The sequence below is a fragment of the Phocoena sinus genome, chromosome 5 (genome assembly GCF_008692025.1).
Source record: "Phocoena sinus isolate mPhoSin1 chromosome 5, mPhoSin1.pri, whole genome shotgun sequence".
In the NCBI taxonomy this organism is placed as follows: domain Eukaryota; kingdom Metazoa; phylum Chordata; class Mammalia; order Artiodactyla; family Phocoenidae; genus Phocoena; species Phocoena sinus.
In genome coordinates this window covers 33,950,261-33,971,680 of record NC_045767.1, presented here as the reverse complement: position 1 = coordinate 33,971,680, position 21,420 = coordinate 33,950,261, and the positions used below count along the sequence as shown (strand labels likewise).

At 41.0% G+C, this 21,420-nt stretch overlaps 1 protein-coding gene across 3 annotated transcripts in view; it reads left to right on the top strand.

The window, feature by feature from the left end:
* The first annotated feature begins 240 nt into the window (after nucleotides 1-240).
* Nucleotides 241-21,420, top strand: part of NPNT (nephronectin) — a 77,939-nt gene continuing 56,759 nt past the window's right edge. For 2 of the 3 annotated variants that reach the window (XM_032633679.1, XM_032633676.1), the window contains exons 1-3: nucleotides 241-400; nucleotides 2,590-2,690; nucleotides 18,416-18,466. In XM_032633679.1, the coding sequence (XP_032489570.1) occupies nucleotides 330-400; nucleotides 2,590-2,690; nucleotides 18,416-18,466 (223 nt within the window). In that variant the 5' untranslated portion in view covers nucleotides 241-329. The remainder of the gene's footprint in view (nucleotides 401-2,589; nucleotides 2,691-18,415; nucleotides 18,467-21,420) is intronic. The other variant, XM_032633677.1, reaches the window with a different exon arrangement.

Below are 21,420 nucleotides of genomic sequence, written 5' to 3'. Positions count from 1 at the left end.
GCCCTCACCCCTCACCCGGGGCCCCGAGAGCGGCTAGTCGGGCGCACGCGCGCCCCCCGCCCCACCCCGCAGGCGGCGCAGCTTCCCCTGCAGCACCTCCCCTCTCGGGGAGGGAGCCGGAGGGGGCTCGGGACGCCGCGCGCAGACCTGCTCCGGCTGCGCGCCGCGCCGCCCTCCTCCGAGAGTGGCAGCAGTAGCCGCGGCGGCCGCAGGGGTTCCCGGCTGCCGCAGCTCCTCAGGGGAGCCGAACGCGCCTCTCGTTCGAGCCCAGCACCCCCAACCTGCTCGCCGCGCGCAGCTGAGCCGCCGCGCGGGACTCGTCGCCCAACATGGATTTCCTCCTGGCGCTGGTGCTCGGGTCCTCGCTCTATCTGCAGGCGGCCGCGGAGTTCGACGGGAGGTGAGTCGGGCCCCGGGGCGCCCTCTCCTGCTCGTTGCAGCGCTAATTTCACACCGCCCTGGGGTTCCCCCTCTCTGCTCTCGCTCCAGAAGTTGGGCCACCGCACAGCCTCGGCGGGAGGAGAGCCGTCGAGCCGCCCTCTCTACCAGTGGCTGCCCGAGGCCTGGAGGGCGCGCCCCCTGCGAGTCCGGGAACCCGGCCGCGGCTCCCCGGGAGAGGTTGCGCGGCGGCGTGAGCCGCCCACCCACGGCTCGGCAAAGAGGGCTGGGAGAGAGGGGAGGCTCGAGCCGGGCGTCTGGGTTCTGAGGGCGCGGGTTAGCCGCCCCAGAGGAGGTGACGCGCGGGACATCTCTTGGCTGGGAAACTCTCGCTCTTGGTTTAGACATCTCTGCAGTGGGGAAACTTCTAGGTGGTCGGGGCCAAATCCCGGCTGGGAGCTGTCAGGGCAGCTCACACAAAGGGTGGGGAGAGGAAGCGACTGGGCTTTCAGGGAGGGACCTGTTTGCCTCCCCACTTGGTTTCCTTGGCGGAGGTGGGGAACTTTGCGTGCGTGCGTGTGTCTGTACGCACACACAGCTCCCGAGACTTAGGGCGAGCCTGACTCCTGCGTGCTCTGACAGGTTCCAACAACCCAAGGCTGTGCTCCGCTCCACTGTCACTCAGCCTCTCCTCCCGCCTCTGCGCGCGGAGCCCTCTTCCCCATCGCCGGATCGGTTCCCGCGACTGTGTGTGTGTGTGTGTGTGTGTGTGTGTGTGTGTGTGTCTCTCTCTGTGTGTGTCTGTGTGTGTAGGGAGGGCGTGCTCGGTTACCCCACCTCGGCGCAATTGCAGACCAGACTCGCCCCGAAACCAGGCAGGAGCAGCCAGGAGAGTTTTTAACTTGGGTCACACCTCCCTGCAGTCGCCCTCAGGCAACGACCGGCACCCACACTCCCGCCCCCGCGCAGCCGGAAAGACTGCCGCACCTGTTTTTCCTGCAAGTTTGGAACGAATCAATTCCACAATTGATTGGTTTTCTTCTACCTGGAAGGAACGGAGGGAAGCCAGTGGAGCGCTGAAGAGAAGAAGCGCAGCCGCTGGTTTACCACCTGGTTGGAGGAAATGGAAAGTTCGTGGTTATTTGTCCTTTGGGCTTGGGGGCATAAGGGGGAGATGAAAGGAAGGGGAATTGAAAAGATTAGGGAGCTAAAAAAACGTGAGTAGCGGCCAGAGGCTGTTTTATTTTATTAAAGTAATTATTTGCCCACATTCGTGTCTGTTGTGCGTTTCTTTGCACACATATTTGCAACAAGAAATACATCACATGATTATGTATAAGATTTCCATACAGCCTTAAAAAGATGTCTAAAACAGACAATTAAAATATTGATCCTCTAGGGGGAAAATGTCATTGAGGTAGGTGTGAATCTAAACAACGAACCGATTTACCAAATAAGGTGTTAAAGTGGAATCTGGTAGTAAATCTTATCCTGAAATCGAGTGCTTGCTTTAGTCCTTATTTACATTAGAGAGGACGGTAACACGAATAGTTGATGCAGGAAAGTTTCAAACCACAAGGACACTTGAGATGTTAGCTACACTTTAAACTCTCCTTGGTTTTATTTAGTCTTCTTTCTCAAGTACATTATTTTCTGGGAACTTTTTCTGAAGAAGAGTCATACCTGGCAAAGAGTTCTGTTTCATTTGATTTTGAGAAACCTCCCTTCCTTCTCCTTCCCACATGTACCTGTTATATAAGGCAGAAAAAATTTTTCTTTCTGCTTTGACATGTCTTACTTAATACTTTTCAGTTTACAGTGTATCAGTCAAAACTGACTTTCCTCTCAGGAACAGGTGTGGGCCTTTGAGGAATCTGTTTTATTTCAAGCTTCAGAAACCATCCTATGAGTGGCAGCCTTGATAATTCTTGGTTTTAGCTGGTGCTCTTTCCTTGTAAGACAGGCTCTTCCCCTCCCTTCCCCACCCCCCTACTCTTGGGCGGTTGTATCTGCGTTTGTCTGATGTTTGAAATTAGATCATGGCAGAACTATTTCCCTGAAGGTGTGTTATTGTTTTATTTCTTCAGGCATGAAGGAGTTCATAGAAAGTTGTTGGGTGTATTAAAATTTTTTTCCAAAGTAATAACAAAGAGGAAATTATTTTTAATTTCGAAAGTGTCTTTATTTAATTCGAATCTTTTTGTTTGGTAGGTGGCCCAGGCAAATAGTGTCATCCATTGGCCTGTGTCGTTATGGTGGGAGGATTGACTGCTGCTGGGCCTGGGCCCGCCGGTCCTGGGGACAGTGTCAGCGTGAGTATCACCCCTGGGACTTCAGCTTCCTTTGAGGGCGGGCTGTCCACCATCCGTCATGGCTTCGCTCTGCACGTCGGAGGGCTCATTCCTGAGCAAGGCTTGGTGGTGTGGTTCTGACGGAATCTGCAGTCCCTGACCTCTTATTCTGCCACTTTCCAACCTGAGCCACCTGTAGGAAGGTGCCAGTTTTGTTATTCACAGAGAGCCACCTAGGACGCTCGTTTTAGCTTTTGTCCCCCATACCTCCAGCTCTTGTTTTCCCATCAGGCTTACTCTTCCCTTTGCTCTGGGCTCTGAGGTGGGAGTAAGATAGTGAGTCTAGACTGTATTTACACTAAATAAACTCTGAACCTTGTAGCACTTATAAACTCCTTACCTTGGCTGTTGTATAAACTGGCCTATTTGTAAACCTTTTTTTTGAAGTGAGATGGTATTGACTGGCTTCTAAATGGACCACCCAGTATAATCCAATAATACCTCTGGAAAAAAACCCCATCATCTTTAAGTTCCAATAAGTACCCAATCAGAACACTGATTTTTAATTTTACATGATCACAAATGGGTATTTTAATGGTAGAAGTCAGAGCCACATCCCAGAAGTTTGAGAAATTCATTCCCAGCATTTTATCTAGATCTTAACATTTTATCCCACTCTCCCTAACAAAAGAATCCACAAACTACCAAGTAAATTTCTGGGATATCTTTGGAGCACGAGGTTGGCATGTCTGGTTAGATAGTGGGAACTGAGTTGTGTGCCATATATCCCAGTGTTTACTGCTGATGAGAAAGGGGCTTAGAGAAATAGGGAAGGATAGTTAAGTCTGGAGCTGGAAAGGGAGGAGCCTGCCTTAGAGAAGTGCTGGCAGGATGAGGAATCAGGTAGATTCCAGTTTGGAAAGCTAGGCACTCCCTCAGCTATTTCAATCTTTGAGAACTGTGCGTGATGTCTGTCCTTAACTTTGTGAAGGAGGGAGAGTGACAGTCCCAGGTTGACCTCTCTGGTTAGGGATGGAAAGGTAAAGGGGACTAAAGTTTGTCTACCTGCTCCCTGCAAGCCACTGGGCCAGACTTTTTGCACAGTTGGGTCATTGCTGCTTTTTATCAAGGCAGGTGGTGGTAACTTCAGTTTTCAGTAAACAAAAGAACTAGGTAAAGGTTCTGTGCCGCCACTGGTTGGTCTATTCCCGTTGTTTTTAAGGGAAGATGGTCAAAAAAGAAGAATGGTACCTGGTGAAATAAAGTCTTATGCCACAGGGCCAGAGGTATTTGCACAGCTGGAGGCCACAGGTGTGGAATTTGAAGAGCAATCTGGTGTTGATAAGCAAAGGGTGAAGAGAGGATTCTTCTCTTGACCCAATACACACATCTCTCCTGAATAAAAAATAAGTAGTTTCTTTGCAGGAAGGGAGACAGTTTCCTCCTCCTTCACTGCCTTAATTTTCAGGACACTCCCAAAGCAAATGTTGCAGTGCTTTGGGTGTGCACAGGCCGCCAGCCCCACCCAGGACAAGACTGCCTGGCACAGTGCCCTGAGCTCAGTGGAGTACACCTTCCGTGAAGGCAGCGTGTCAGGGCAGTCGGCAGAAGCACGCGGAGGAGTATATTTGCACTCTGCCAGATGTGCTAAAAGAATTCCGCGGAGAAAACTCGATCTCTTAGAGGTTCATCACCTGCGGAATTCCCCAGAAAGAACCTCTAGGAGCTGTTTTATGTCTCTTTACCTCGGGATTAAATTTTCTTTAATGTACACTGGCTTGGCAGTTCTGAATTTGAATGAGTTTAAAGACCTTTGAAAGGTCCAGTGGCTTTACAAAACTTAAACATCCAAGTGATTTCCTAGCGTTCCACTTTCCGCACAGTAGCTTTCCCAGCAGATATGGGACACTATTCTATTATTTTCTATACCTTCATTTTGTTTCTAAAAGACTGCACAGTGGTCAAATATAGTATTGGATAGTACTTATCTTTTCCTTCCTGTTACTGAATCCGTGGAAGCTACAACATGGCATGAGGTAATTACTGAAATGGTAATAAATGCATAAGGTGATCCTGCACAAATCACAGTTTACCTTAGATTTGGTAGAAGTTTGAGAGGCAGCATAATGGAGGGAACGTGGACTCTGGAGCTAGATTGCCTGGGTTTAAATTAGTTCCACCTCTTATTAGCTGTGTGACCTTGATCAGGTTATTCAGTCCCTCTGTGCTTCATTTTCCTCGTCACTAAAATGGATCTAAAATAGTACAATACCTCCTAGGACCACAACACGGCTTAAGTAAGTTATGATTTGTAAAGTACTTAAAACTACTGGCACAGAGTAAACACTGTTACATGTGTTTGGTGAAATTAAAGAAATATAAAGGACTACTGCTACTGACAGTGTTCTGGGATGGGACATACCCATGCTATCAGATTCTTTGTTCTTTAGGCATGATATATGCATTTTTGCATTTATACTGCTGAAATAAAAAAATGGTTCCAAGGTTCTGTGTTGCAATAAAACAAAATGCCTTTAAACTAAAAAGGGCCAGATGGATCTTTACCATTAATATTACAGATGGCAGAGTTGTAAAAATGAGTTCACAGATGGATGCTGCCTTGTCTGTGTTTTATTTTTGCAGAACCTCAGATGGTCCAAAAGTCTCTTGCCAGTTCAGAGATCCCCCTGTCTTTGTTTTGCTATAAACAGGTAGAGGAATGTGGTCACCTCAGAGTGGGAAGGAAGAACAGCGGCAAAACGATGCTTGTCGGGGACAAATGGAAAAGTCCTGATTAGTTTTTAAAGAAACGTTTTGTGAAATTAAAACCTTTGTCGCTATATTTATTCAAGGAAAGTACCTTGCTATTCTTTAACAGTTACATCTGGTAATGGATTACCTATAAAAATTCCAAACAGCTTCTGGGAAATCTAATGTGAAAAATGTTTTTGCCTTCCTGACCCTTAGATAATCTCAGAGTTCTTTTTCCCACGAGGAGCATTCTCCCTTCCTTAGCAAAAGTGCCCTGGTTCTCGTTTTTTGGAATGATTCACTTTGGAATTTTCCTTCAAATCAGCACAGCAAAGCAAAAGGAAACTGTTCCCACCTGCATGTAGAAGCTCCCAATTTATCCCTTAGAAGATGCATAAGTTGGGGGAGACCATACCCTCATCGTACTGTTTGTCAGGTCTCACACCCTAGAGCACTGACCCTTGGGTGAGTGTTTACCTCCATTTGGTTGAGCATATGTGAGACATATTGACTCAATATTGTGTGAGTCGAGTATGTGTATTTACACAAAACATGCTGCATTTCATTTTCACTTGCTGCCCCCCTTTCCATGGACTTGTTGGGAGAGGACAACGGACATGGCAGGGGGCTTGCGTTGCCCAGCCTCTCTCCTGCCTCACCAAGTCCACCCGCAAAGCCGTGTTCAGCCAGACTTCCCACCCTTCCCTCTGGGACTGAGGAAGGAAGGACCAGAGCTGCTACCCAAACAGGCACAGGAGCTGTCCTTCTGCCTCCCGCCTGTGCCACCCAATATTCCCACCCCACTGGGGAACGCATGACCTATTCCAGACATAGGCAGGTTATGTTTTCATTGTTCTTTTAGAGATCATACCTGTACCTTCTTTCTATCCTTTGATTCTTTGTTCTGTGTTCTTGACTTATAAACAGATCTCTACATGTTGAGAATTCAAAATTGGGTTTTCCAGTTAATTGTCCTGGGCTTTACCTTTATTGACTATTGATATGGCTCTTGATTGTAAACGGGAAATTTCTTAATATGTTTATAACACACCGATGCTTCCATATTTACAGCACACAGCGCCTTAATCACTTAGATTATCACAGAATACTTGTTTCTTGCTCTGTAGTTATTCTATTTAACTTCCTTAACTTTTCCATCTTGTTAATGGCACATTTCATTTTAATTATTTTAACAATTTCTCTACTCAAGTGGAGATCTCTGTAATAAAGGTTTCTCAGGGTTTGTATATCTGATTTTAAAAAGCCATGTATTCCGTGGAAACAGTTCTTAACTAAAAGCACTAAACAATTTGGGACAGCTGAGTGGAGCCCTGACTTTTGTACCTGATTAGCTATTTAACATTTCTCAGCTGCAGTTTTCTTATTTTACAAGTGGATTTCTAAGGTGCCCTGCAGCTCTAAACCCCATCTGAGAACTTCCTTAACATTGAAAAGGTTATATAGGATCTAGATATTGCATTTCTGTATGGTTGTCTTTCTGTTTACTTTACTTGGACATTTGGCTCTATATGTGGCTATAACAATAGTGTTTCTGTTGAAAGCACTTTGTAAAGGTATGAAGAAAAACTCAAAATACAACTAGTTCTAGGTTTCAACAAAGCTGTTCAGTTCCTGAGTTCTTTGGCTGTCATTGAGCAATTTGTGGTTTTTGAAAGAATTTATATAAATTAGGATGGTTTTGTATCACTTTTCCTTAAGACCAGGCAAAATGCAGGTGTTTTGTTATGTTTCTTTGGAGATTTTGGTGAGAAGTGAAACCTACTCTTGGAGTTTGCTTTGCTTTATTAGTACTAAACCTCATTTTCTCCTCCCTCCTCTCTGAAGTTAGTAAAGGCTACAACTGTACAATTGCCATGTAAAGTGAAAATTCTGGATTTTTATCAGCGCTAGATAAACTTATAGGTTAGTGCAACTTAAGGACTGAGAAACAGTAATTCATTCTGAAACTGTTTTGGAGTTGTCAAATAATTACACTTGGATAATGTATGTTATGGCTAAGGATCGTGGACCACTAGAAAGAATGATGAACAAAGCATTGAATTATTTATTTCTGTATTTCAAATGAAATGATTATTAGTTTAAGCAGAGAATTTTGATTTGGTAAGTGAAACATTTAAATGTTCACTTCATATTTCATTCCTTATTCATATCTGGGTTCAGAAATCAGCCTCTTAAAAGGAACATGATTTTTTAATTTTTGCTCCCTATGTCGGTCATTGATTTCCTGTCCCTAGTCACAAAAGTATATAGATTACACCCTTCTTTGATTTTTTGGATTTTGAGTACTTTCCTTAAAATAGTTAAGAGTAAACAAGAAATATTGGAAGTGACTTTTTAAAAAAAATTTTTTTTAATTTATTTTATTTATTTTTGGCTGCATTGGTTCTTCGTTGCTGTGCACAGGCTTTCTCTAGTTGCAGGGGGTGAGGGACACTCTTCTTTGCAGTGTGCGGGCTTCTCATTGTGAGGGTTTCTCTTTGTTGCAGGGTACGGGCTCTAGGCACACAGGCTTCAGTAGTTGTGGCACTCGGGCTCAGTATTTGTGGCTTGCGGGCTCTAGAGCACAGGCTCAGTAGTTGGGGCGCACGGGCTTAGTTGCTCCGCGGCATGTGCGATCTTCCCAGACCAGGGCTCAAACCCATGTCCCCTGCATTGGCAGGCAGATTCTTAACCACTGTGCCACCAAGGAAATGCCTGGAAGTGACTTTGAAGGCCACACATAGTGTTCCCCTACTGTTCCTAGTGAGTGCCTTTCCATTAGTAGTGAACAACCATGGCAACCTCCACTGGCCATGAATCAGCATTTTATAGATGAAGCAGGTTTTTATATCCATACAACTGTACACGCTCCAGGAGTAACTGGGAATCTCAAGGCAGGTTGTGCTGCTCAGAGCCGTGTTGAAGATTGCCAGCAGGTCCCAGGCCAGCTTAATGGAGCTGAGCACTCTTCACTGTCTTAATGTTTATCAGCTTCCTCCTCTAATTTTGGGGTGAGAATGCAAAATCTCATGTTTTATTTTTTGAGGTAGGAATAAATGCAAAGCAGTGGACAATCTTATAACTACTTTCAGCGCTAAACCTGAATCTCCAAATCCTTAGCAAGTCAGTTTTTTTGTTTTTTTTTTTTTTTTTTAATTTATTTATTTATTTATTTTTGGCTGTGTTGGGTCTTCGTTTCTATGCGAGGGCTTTCGCTAGTTGCGGCGAGCAGGGCCCACTCTTCATCGCGGTGCGCGGGCCTCTCACTGTCGCGGCCTCTCGTTGTGGAGTGCAGGCTCCAGACGCGCAGGCTCAGTAGTTGTGGCTCACGGGCCCAGTTGCCCCGCGGCATGTGGGATCTTCCCGGACCAGGGCTCGAACCCGTGTCCCCTGCATTGGCAGGCGGATTCTTAACCACTGCGCCACCAGGGAAGCCCAGCAAGTCAGTTTTTTGATTAAGATTATCCAACCACCACTTTCCATGAAAAGGTTAAGGACAGCATGTACTTTGGGTGACTTCAAGTGGTCCTGGAATGCAGATTCCAAACTAGAATCAGTGTTGAAGAAGTTTGACCTTTTTCCGTAGGTAGTTCTGGAGTATGTGTCGTCTTGAAAGTTAAGGTTCACAGAAATTACCTTGTTCCTTCATTCTTTCCCCGCATTAGTACTGATCTTTATATCATACTGTTGAGAGCTACTGATTTCCTTAGATCCCCTCATAAATTAATCTGGGAAGGTCTTAACCTTTACAGACTAGAAGATTTTAGCACTTCTCAGGCTGAGAGGTCAGGTCAAATCAAGGGAAGCCCTTCAGTGGGCTTCAGCTGCTCCATCTGCCCTCACATACCTGCCACAAGGAGATGCTACCTGAAAGCGCACGTGTGCGTACACCTGGTCCTGAGGAGCCGCTTCCAGCCCAGAAACAGCACTTTGCTACTGGGAAACTTTTTGATAAGCTTTGGAAAATGTAGGTGTGCTTCCCCCACCCCATTCTGTAGCAATGGTAATGGTGGTTTTCATCCGTAGAATTCATGTTATATGCATTTTCTTTTTTTTTTTAAATCTTTATTGGAGTATAATTGCTTTACAATGGTGTGTTAGTTTCTGCTTTATAACAAAGTGAATCAGTTATACATATTCCTATTTCCCATATCTCTTCCCTCTTGCATCTCCCCGCATTTTCAGTCGGTTGAATCAATTGCTTGCTTTTGAAGCGAATCCAGAGATGCTGAGTGATTCCCTGCAGTTTCCTTCAGTGAGTAATGGAAGATATTCATCACAGGGGCTGCGCCTTCATCACGGGGGAGATGAAAGGGAACGAGAGAAGGGTTACAATGGTCTAATCCTCATCACTCCCCTCCCCCACTGCCATAACAGATACTTTTGCCCCTTTCCCACCGATTTTGTGCAGGTTTAACAATTTTTCCCCTCAGCCTTTTTTTTTTTGCGGTATGTGGGCCTCTCACTGTTGTGGCCTCTCCCGTTGCGGAGCACAGGCTCCGGACGCACAGGCTCAGCGGCCATGGCTCATGGGCCCAGCCGCTCTGCGGCATGTGGGATCTTCCCGGACCGGGGCACGAACCCATGTCCCCTGCATCGGCAGGCGGACTCTCAACCACTGCGCCACCAGGGAAGCCCCTCCCATCAGTCTTTTAAAAATATTTATTCATTTTATAAGAGAAGATGCGTTCATCGCCTCAAATACCCCTCCTTAGAGCAGTAAATGTTACCAGGTTTTTGTATACCTTTCAGAAGTACTTTACATACTTATGGGTAAATTCTTATATATCTTTATATATATATATATATTCTTATATATAGCATGCTATATACACCATTTTACCCTCTTTTTCCTAAAACTGCATCTTGAAAGACTTTCTTTATCATCAGCACATGAAGAGCCTGCTCACTTTTTTATGGACGTGTAGCATTCCACTGTATGGCTGTACCATAATTTGTTAACCAGTTTCTTATTGGTGGACATTTATGTTGATTCTGATCTTTTGCTAACATAATTCTAAAATAAGCAACCTTAAACATACATTGAAAAAAATATTGTTTTTCAAGATAACTTTTATATGTGATCAAATGACATATACAGTTGTAATTTGGACCAGGTGACCAATGGTTTCTTCCTTGGTAGTAAGCAGGTAAACGAAAGACTGGATGCAATGCTGACTTAAGGCTCTGGCAATTCCACATCCAGAATCTGATCTGTTGCTTGACTCTAGGATGCTCTAATCCCTACTTTTTTCCCAAAAAACCCCTCTGATAAGTCAGTGAAGGTTCCTCTGCCCCCATTTTTCATCTGTTTAATCTTGGACTAGAGGCAACTGGTTGGGAGGATGGGGTGAGGTTGTCCATTAGCCAGGATCCCCACCTGGCGTCCTGCCTGTCAGTTATCTACTCTTTATGGATGTGAGGTCCTTTTTACTTATAAGAAAGACTCATACATTCTTTTAGGAATTGCTTAATTCGTTGACCTTTTATTATGTTTATAGTTCAGCCGTAATTCTTACAGCTATGTATATAGTGTTTGCTTTTTTACTAGACCCATTACCTGTTAGGGAGGAGTATGTAGAATTTTGATACCTGAATAAAGGTTTTTGGGACACCTGCTATGACATGAGTATTTTCAGGAAATATTAAACTATTGTACCAAAATACTTTTAAAAAGTGACTTTGAAACTGTAGGGGTGGGACTTTCCTGGTGGTCCAGTGGTTAGGACTCTGCACTTTTACTGCCGAAGACCCGGGTTCAATCCCTCGTTGGGGAACTAAGATCCCACAAGCCATGCGGCGTGGCCAAAGGAGGAAAAAAAAAAAAGAACTGTAGGGGCATATCATTTCCATTAGTTATTCTAATCCTTATTCCAATTATATCTTAAGTCATCTTATTTTTAAAAATTAAGAAATGCGTGCATAAGTTAAAAATTAAAAGAACCAGATTGGGAGAGAGAGAAGGCAGTGAAGGTAAGTCTTTCTAACTTTGTTTTCCTGACACCTAGTTCCAGCCTCCAGCAGGCCACCACTGTTCCCTGTTAATCTTTGCAGAGATTTCTAGGCATTTCCAAAATTTTCCTTGTTCATAAAATGATGGCATGAAGTAAAACTAGTCTGTACCTTCTTTTTTCATGTAATATTACATTTGGGAGGCTAGTCCTCATCAATTCATGTAAACCTGACTCATTCTTTTATTTTATTTATTTATTTAAAAATTTTTTTTGCGGTATGCGGGCCTCTCACTGCTGTGGCCTCTCCCGTTGCGGAGCACAGGCTCTGGATGCGCAGGCTCAGCGGCCATGGCTCACGGACCCAGCTGCTCCGTGGCATGCGGGATCCTCCCGGACCGGGGCACGAACCCGCGTCCCCTGCATGGGCAGGCGGACTCTCAACCACTGCACCACCAGGGAAGCCCCTGACCCATTCTTTTAAATATGGGTGTATCATATCTCTTTTAAATAGGGATGTACCATCATTAATTTTAAATTAATTAATTAAAAAATCCCCTATTTATGTACATTTAGGTGGTTTTCAATATTTTGTTTTTACAAAATATGCTGTAGTGAATATCTTTACACATTCATCATCACTGTTATATACATACAGATATGGGAGAGATAGTCATCCTATTTTTATGTAAGTACAGTTGTTGAAGAGTTACCATTTTATTTTTATAAATTTTCTTACATGAAATATGTAACTTAAAGGTGATTAAATCACAGATAATACAGAGTGGAAACCTTCTATTCAGTCATTTTCTATTTTTGATTCCTTAGAAGATACCTTAAAAGACGAATAGAATGGATTTATTTCTATGTTTTTATGCCCTACCTTGTGTGGGAAAGGATATGACGTGGCTTCCAGGAATGAATGCAGTAAAATAGGAAGATAGAATTAACAATGGCTAGAGGAAGAAAAAAGGATAGAATAAAAGATAAGATGTTGGGAGGCGAGTTAATAAGTGCAGATATGTAAGCCATAGGATTTAAATTAATGTTTCATAATTTAGCTCTTAGTTGCTGCTAGCCAAAGGAAAAAGGGAAGTTTCATTGCTTATATAATTCATGTTGTTTGTTAGGGAAAAATCAAGCCAGTTGTTTGGGGAAATTATGGCTTTCCCCACATATAGTACTGAAAAAAGACTTTCATGTGGTCTTCAGAGAGTGCGGCTGAATGATGGAGTGGAAGGGGCTACAGCAACGTTTTTATCATGAAGCAAGTGGTCGTTTTGTAAAGCTGTTCCATAGAAGAGCCTCCAACCTAAGAAGAGACCCTTACTCTAGAACTGCAGTTCATAGAAAACTATTTTACAAGCAGCTTCAGAAACGTTATACATACTTAGCTTTCTGATGACTCAGCTTGATTCAGCCCAGAATATCTAGCAGTGATGGGTGAACTGTATAGTACAGGGCTTTGGGTGGACAATTCCAGGTTAGACAAAAGACAGTGTCAAGTTAGGATCTCTGACAATGTCAAGTTTGCTGTAATATTAATTAAAAGCTAGTCCATATATTTTTTCTTTTCTTTTTTTTTTCAGCCCATGTATTTTAAAAATCAGTCAGCAGTTGATGGAATTGGTACCCAGAGGCATTGGGAATGGAATACAGATAGGTGTCTCCTAGGATCCAGTATTAGGAGGCTCTGTGGGAAATCAGTGGGAGAATTTTTTGTATCAATTTTGTATGAGTTATTATTTTTTTTTATTTTTTTTATGAGTTATTATTTTTATATTCATTGAATATCAGTATAAAAAGTCATTACCCTTTTGTATGTACTTACTCATTTTCATGCAAATTATAACTTGGGGTAAGAGGTGAGGCACAAACGTGGCTTCCAGGCATCATTTATCCTACTTATGCTGTTACTTGGAGTAAGGGCCATTGAGCCCAGGAACAACAAAATCTTTGACCAGTGCTTATTTCCCCAAAGCTCCTGATTGTTATAGGTGTGCAAAGGAGCCCAAATGACCCTTAGTTTTCTGGGGGGTTTTTTTGTGGTACACGGGCCTCTCAGTGTTGTGGCCTCTCCCGTTGAGGAGCACAGGCTCCGGATGCGCAGGCTCAGCGGCCATGGCTCTCGGGCCCAGCCACTCCGTGGTGTGTGGGATCTTCCTGGACCGGGGCACGAACCTGTGTCCTCTGCATCGGCAGGCAGACTCTCAACCACTGTGCCACCAGGGAAGCCCAGACCCTTAGTTTTTATTCTAGTTCATCTGGATCTCATGGAGGGCTGCTTTAAATAAGCCACTGGGGCCTGAATAGACTCAAAGCAGAGTCTCATGTCACCGTCCAGACACAAACTTAACTTGTTTTCACTGGGGTATGAGGAAAGGTTAATCCTCATGCACTCCTGAAGCTCCATTGGCAATGGAACCTGAAACTCTGGGATACCTATGCCCTAGGAGAAGCTCTCTCTCAAAAAAAGAAAAAAAAAAAAGAAAGAGAAAAGCTCAACCTGATGTGTCTGGAGAGGGCCCCAATCCAGTAAGTGCCCCATCTCCTTGGGAGAAACAGAGAAAGGGACTTTGAATGCCTTTCCCCAGAGATCAGCACCAACCAAGGATCTAACCTGTCCAAGAATTGTCACCCTATATCAACCTGGAGGGGAGCCAAGGAGTTTACATTGCCAGGGCCAAGATCTTACATTTCTTTGTGAGAATAAATAAATGATCAGTTCTCAAATATAATAGAATGCAGCCAAGATAATTTCGCTTGAAAAAATTTCAAAGTAATATCAATCGCTGACCATAGAAAAATACTGTAGCATAGGCCTAATGTGATTGACAGTGCATCCCTGGGAATCTACCAGAGAAAATTGGTTTCAAAATGTATATCTAGTTACTTAAAAATCATCAGTGTGTTACAAGGTATAGAGTTCAGTTAAGTAATATCAAATATAAAGAAATTTATATTTGTGCATTTTAAATTATATTTAGTGCATTTTAATGCACTAAAGCTTCATTTTCCAATTTCATCATGTAATTACTACTAGTGCCTAGCTGAGATAATTATGGTCGTAATATAAATACTAAGAAAATTCCTAATAAAGCCAGCATAAAAGAGTACGTTACAGCCTAGATGCGATAATGTATTATTATGTATGGTAAAATAATGTAGATATCCATGTGTTATTACATATTCTTTCATAGATAGTCTCAAGAATTTTAGTTTTAACTTAGCCTGATGAAACACTGTTAAGTCAACTTGTTATTCTTATGTCTGATAGAAAGAAAAAGAGATATGAATAATCAAATTGGTTTCGTAGCTTTACAATATAGTAGTTGATTTTGTAGAAGAAACAGTTTTTCTCCTAATTATATTTAATTAGAAGCCCTCATTTTCTGCCATATATTAACCAAAGGCTGGAGACAGCCTTGGTAGGTGTTAGATGCTGGGGAAAGCCAACCTGAGACTAAGAATTTGCTGTAGGTGATTTGCATGAGGATAGTCTAGAATCAAATAAATTTTAAAACTGAACACTTCATTTAGTTAGTATCTCTTTAATGGTCCTGTAGATTAATGCTATAAATTCTCCAAAACTGACATTGTTTTCCTATTATAACATCATCAGATCCCAAGGTTAAGGTTGTCTTTTGTAAATATTACTGACTTATTCTGAACTTTTAGGAACTATGTCATCACAGTTTAAATTTGTGCTAATGTACACAAAAGAAGAAACTATTAGACCTTTCTGGATTTATGCTTACTTTGCCAAAAACAGTGTTGTTTTTCAAAAATCTCTAGCCTTGTTTTTATAGATCAGAGTTTTCAAACTCAGTTTCTATGAAAAATCCCTAAATGGTCAAAGGTGTGTGTTTAGCACAGAGACTAACTCCTTGGATAGATTTTCTGAACATAAGCTTCCTGCCACCCAAAATATTTTTCTAAAGCCTTTGTTACCTCCTATTTTATTTTAATGTTGATTTTGTAGGTACTTGGTAACTATCTGCCAAATGCTTTCATGCCAACAAATAGCAAATAATAGAAAAACACAAATTGCAGCTCATGCTTAAGTGTATGTGTTTTTTTTTAATGTACATGGATGTTTAGAGTTGATTTTATATTATATAACTTACTGTGACAATAGTTTCTACTGGGTAAATTGTCCCAAGCTCATCTGATTACATAAATATTTTGTGGTGTTTCATATAGATAATGGTGGTTTCAATTTCTTTTGTCCCTTGGATTGAGTTTTTAAATCAAAACTCAATTGAGTTTTTACTGATGAATTAAAAGGTTCATTGCATCTTGGTGTCTGTGTATGGCCAAAAATTAGGATATTCCCCTGTATAGTTTATTTCCTAATTAAGGCAGAATTGTGTTTTCTTGAAACAGGTAAATTGGGGGAGAAAATATAAAATTATGAAGAAATGATTTGTAGATTTGTTAAATTTTCTGTTCTCTAATCTTGTGTTGAGGTCTGATGAATGCTATAGCTTTAATGCATATAAAGCAGTAGATTGAAAGTTGGGGTCATCCAAATTCTTACTCAAAATGCTCTTCATGGGCGTGGGATCTGTTGTCCTGGATGTTGGTGTTACAAACATGCAGAGTTGGAGAGCTGTCTATGAATAGAGTTTGCCAGGCTAATATTAACTTTTTTGACAATGAGAAATATGTGAGATTTAGGGTTGGGGTATGGAGAACATCTTAGAGTTACTTTTTTCCTAGCTAGAGATTAGGGTTAGAAGGTAGAAGTACAGTGTCAGGGAGGGCCATTCCCTTTCATCTATGTACCTGGCATTTATCACCTGGAAAGAGGTGCCTGTATCATGCTTAAGAGACTGTCTGACGATATGCCAGAAGATAGGGATACCTTTGGCTAATAAGGAGGCTCAGTTCCTTTGGGTTTCTTATCCCTCATTTTCCCTAACTCTGTCCAAAGCCCAGGATGGACTCCAAATCTGTAACCTGTGTTTAGCAGGCAAGAAAAGTCATCCCCGAATAGTTCAGTTTCTTTGGTTTATATTAGTCACAATTATAAAATCATTAGGGTGCTTATGATCTTTAACCATGCCTGATAATCACTGACACCCTTCAGTAGAGCGTAGTGTCACTGAGAGCCCTCAGGTGAACTGAAGCAGTGGTCTGGGACAAGTCGCAGGAGAGAGTTCTACAGTTGTGAATTCTCACCAGGTGGCTTTGCTGGCGAGATTGCATGTGTTAACCACTGTGGCTCTTTACAGTGGCTGTCAGGAAGCAGGTTATCAGGAAAAAATGGGACAGATTTTTCTATATTATGTGCTAGTAATGAATCCTATTTTAGTGGGATTTATACCACAAAACAATACATGTAGGGCATTTATTTTTGGCAGCTTTCACAAAAAAACGTGGTGATGGTTGCCTATGAAAATTTCCTTACGTGTCAATAGAGAATAGATTCCAGAAACTTTCTGGAAATAATCTTCTCCATGTTTAAAATTGCTTTGATTTAAAATGCAGTTTTGTATAGTTTTAAAATGCAAATTTTAGAATATGGGGCATTGGCTAAAATTTCATGCTAAGAAGTCTTACTTAATGGCTATACATACTGATAACATAAAACTTGCTAAATCTATGTGTGTCAAGGCTGATTTAAGTTAAGTAAGAGAAATGTGACTCAACTTAAGATATTATGAACAAAAATAAACTATACAGAACTGTTGGATGCTTGGTACTAACATAACTACTTAGAAAACAATGACGTTTGCTATTCTTTATTAGCTTGTTTTACCTCTGTTTAAAATCATTTAATATTTTTTCTTGATAAATTAGATTTTTCAAAATTGGCATTTAAAGAGTATTAAAGAAACGGTATCCTTTTATATTTTTCCCTTCTCATACATAACCATAGTCATAAACAGTTTTCTTTAATATGTGATCCAGAATTAATTTGCAATTTATACTTTGATTTATTTTCAGCTTTTTGCTTAGATTGTGCCTGATATATTTCATTACTTTTTTTTAAGAAATGTATCAACATCAAGATCTGGTGAGTTCTTTTAAAGTTATAAACCTAACCAATACACAAAAAAAGCAAATGTAATGTGTACCTTTAAAAGTACAGAGCAATCATTCTGGATCGATAGTTAGATTATTACTTTAATTGAATCAAATTGGACTTAGAATTATTTTCTTCTAATATTACCTAAAAGAAGGCTCCATTCACCTGATTTTAAATTACACAAATAAATACACAAATGGAAAGTTAAAAGTCTTTCCTCTTTAAAGCATATTTTATGCTTTAAAGAGGAAAGACATTAATCCAAAAGAGAAGTCATACAATCATCTCTTCCCTTACCTCTAGGATCTCTAGGTTGGTCGAATGCTGACCATTACTAGTAGTGTTTCAAGTTTCTTCCATTTACTTTCATTAAAATGGGTAATTTACGTATCTTCAAGTGAAATGGCTGAGCTTTCACACTAATTCTTGTTGCTATTGACAACCAAAGCAGCCATGCAAGAAGAAAATGCTGTGGAAAGAAAGAAAAAAAAACCTTAATATTTCCTCCGCAAAGTTGGAGAGAAAAGGGAACACACAGTATGTAAGAAACAGGTAAGTAAAGATATATCAATTTAAAAACTACCAGACTTGGTTACTAATTTATCAAAAGTTTTAATTTTTTTCAGATATTTTGTCCAACACTCATTTAAATAAAAGGATACTGTCTCTTGGAACCAAAAATTAATATTCTGAAAATGAAAAATTGGATTGGAAGGTACCGTGTCACAAAAGGTCTGAAATACTTTAATTTAGAATTTGAACTATGAAAGAATAGCACAACTTCAATTATTGGTTAATATTTTTGTTACAAAATGTTTTTTAATGACAAAATGGTGACTAAAATATTACTATTTTGAACATGTCCTAGATTTTTTTGTTTGTTTCAGAAAAGCACTGAAAGTTGCATATGTGTAAGTCTCCGGGAATGTAACAAGTTGATAAATACCCAAGTCCAGCCTCCTTACAGAGAAAAGATCTGGAATTTCTTTTTTTGGACATTTGTTTTGCAGCTTTCTACGTCTTAAGGCAGAGAATAGCCAGGATAAGGTGCCAGCTCAAAGGTTAGATGAACATATTTTTTGAAATAATTTTGGCTAATCTATGTCTTGAAAGACATACAGTACTTCTAAATAATAACTTTACAAAGTTATTAATAAAACGTAACACTAGTTGTGTTTTTGAGTTGCTTTTGGTGGTGGTGGGGAACTATATTCCTTAGAGATGTGTTTCTTCTGTTCATAATTTTATTTCTGTTATTACATTAAACTTCTCCCTTTCAGTTTATAATTCCTTTCTCCTGTTTTATGAATCTAATAAATTGACCTCCATTCTAACCTAAAGGACAGTTTATGTTTTTAATACTTAAAGAAGCAAAAAATAAAAAAGTCCACCAAATGAAATTACTAACACCATCCTATCATTAACCTGAGGGAATTGTATCTCATATTCATTAATTCTCCATGGAAAGAATCAGGTAAGAAATATTTTTATTGTATAAGGTATGTAAGATGTTATAATAGCACCTCGTAGTATTCATGCTATTGTTTTGGTGCGTAAAGTGTTTCTTGTTTTAAATATTTTTGGAAGTGAACAGTGTTACCTAACAAATCACCCTTATGATACTTTTGTGGAAAGTTTTGGTGAAATATGTGAAATTCTATTTAATGGAGTTGGGGCCAAGAGGACAATGTACTTTAATCTGATAGATGGAAGATACTATGACATGTCAGAGAAAATGTTTTTAAGGGGAGATTTTAATAAAATCACTTGGGAACAAAGCTGATAGTTCTAGAAATAAAAGATAAGAAATTTCTCTGTTCAGGGACACTTAAAAAACCAAAGCGTATGTATCTTATATTTACTATCAGCTATAGTATTAACTAGCAGAGCTGTGGCAGAGGTTAAGGAGGTCATAACAAACAAAGAGTATAATGTGGGCTTTGTCACCAACAGATGTGGGTTCAGGACCTGTTCCTGTGACTCACCAACTATGACATACTAGATATTTTACTTAAATCTTCTGAGCCACAATTTCCTAATCTTTAAAGCTACTTGGCAAGATTGTTACTGGCCATAAGGAGAATGCCTCATGTAGAACAGTTCTTGATAAATGTTTGCTATTATTATTGTATGGTCAATATAAAGAATACAAATTAACTTTGAAACAGTGTTTTATTTTTACTAGGGTCCATGGTGGCATCCACGGTATAGCATATTTTAAAATAAATTTTGTTTACCATGCCCATCGTTTGGAAAAAATCCATTGGAAGTAGTAGAAGATTTCTCGGATTATTCATTTCTAAAATAAAAACTGTCATTGGATGACCATCTGTGCTTTTGAACCATTCCTTTTCCACTTCTTTAATAACATTCATTTGCAAATGTCAGAGTGAAGTAGGGCTTTGGTTACCTAACCCAAGGAAAAGGAACTGGAAGGATCGAGAATTGAATTGTAGAATTACATGTAGAGTTACTTAGTCATTTATTTGACACACATTTGAGAGTTTACTAGAGGCAAGGAGCTAAGTTAGGGGCTGGCAGAGATACAGAGATTAGTAAAACATGGACTCTTACTTGGGAGGAGCTGATTTGGTAAGATGGTTGTCTCTTATTCCTTCCAGGATTCTAAAGTAGGCAAGAGTTAAGGATAAAGAGTTGAGGCTGTTTAGAGGAAGAATTACTTCCTGCTGGTGAGGATCAAGGAAGATTTCACAGACTCAGTAGTGTTCAGTTGATTCATTCATTCAGTAGCTACATACTGAGGGCGATTACCTGTCTGATCCTGTGCCAGCCACTGCAGATACATTAGTAAGATGAAGCTACAGGCATTTATGTCATTCCCTGTCAATGTTGAAGGCCCACAGATGAAGACAATATTGGATGAGAGGTGTGTTTTGAGATAGGATATTGTGAGAGCACGTCTCAGTGGGCAGTATCCCCACCCAAGAGTGATGGACGGGCGGCCTAGCTAAATCCTGAGGGATAAGTAAGTCAAGTAAAGGGCACCCTGGCCAGACAGAAAAATGCACTGAAACCTCAGAAGCCAGAGTGAGAGGCACATTCCAGGAAATGTAAGAACCTTCATTTGGCATTGGGGTATGTGTTTGAAGGATATCTGATGAGAGATGCTGTGGGAGAGGTAGGAATGGGCTGACTCATGGAAGGCCTTTGATGTCATCTTAAATAGAGTAGGGTTTATCCCAAAGTTGCAGAGAGACATTGTACAGATTTTAAGCAGGGGAATTACATAATCAGATTTATGTTTCATAAGTTGTAAGCTGGTGCCAATGGGTCAGATCTAGCATACAGGTGAATTTGATTTTGCTCACAGAGAGTGTTAAGATTTTTCGAAATAGTCGCCAGTGTTTCTGAGGAAAAGTGGGTATCAGGCTTTGTTGATAAATCAGTAGCTCTGCGTTGCTGCAAGGAATTGGTGGACTGGAGTTGCTTAGCGTTGCACCATTTGGAGAAACATGTACTCCTTTTTATCATAGGGCTCACTGCTTCAGGCAGATGCCCAGGATCTGTAGGCATTTGGGGTTCTGGGGCCAATTTCTGAACATTTTGCTGATTGGCAATTAAGAGATAGCCCTTTGAGGCTCGGGACTAGAGGCTGTTACAGTAAACCTGGTGAGATATTGAGTTTTAAGCGGTATTGGTGGGACCAGAGGGAAGAATAGGGATTGAAAGACACGAAAAAGAAAGGATGGGGAGGCATGCTTTAGGACAGTGCTGGGGAATGCAGGCTTCGTAGACAGACTTAGCTGCTACCAGACCTGTGTTTTTGAGAAACTTACCTAACCTTTCTGAGCAATAGCTTCTTTTTTGGTAAAATATAGATAAGAGCCCTACCTTATGGGGTTTTTATGAGGATCAAATGAGAAAATGCAAAACACTTAGTTCAGTAACTGGCTCCCATTGATTCACATTCAGGAAAACGGTGGCTGGTGGTGGTGAGGATGGTTGTAAGGAAGATGGACTCCAGGATGATGCCTGCATTTCTGGTGTGTGATTT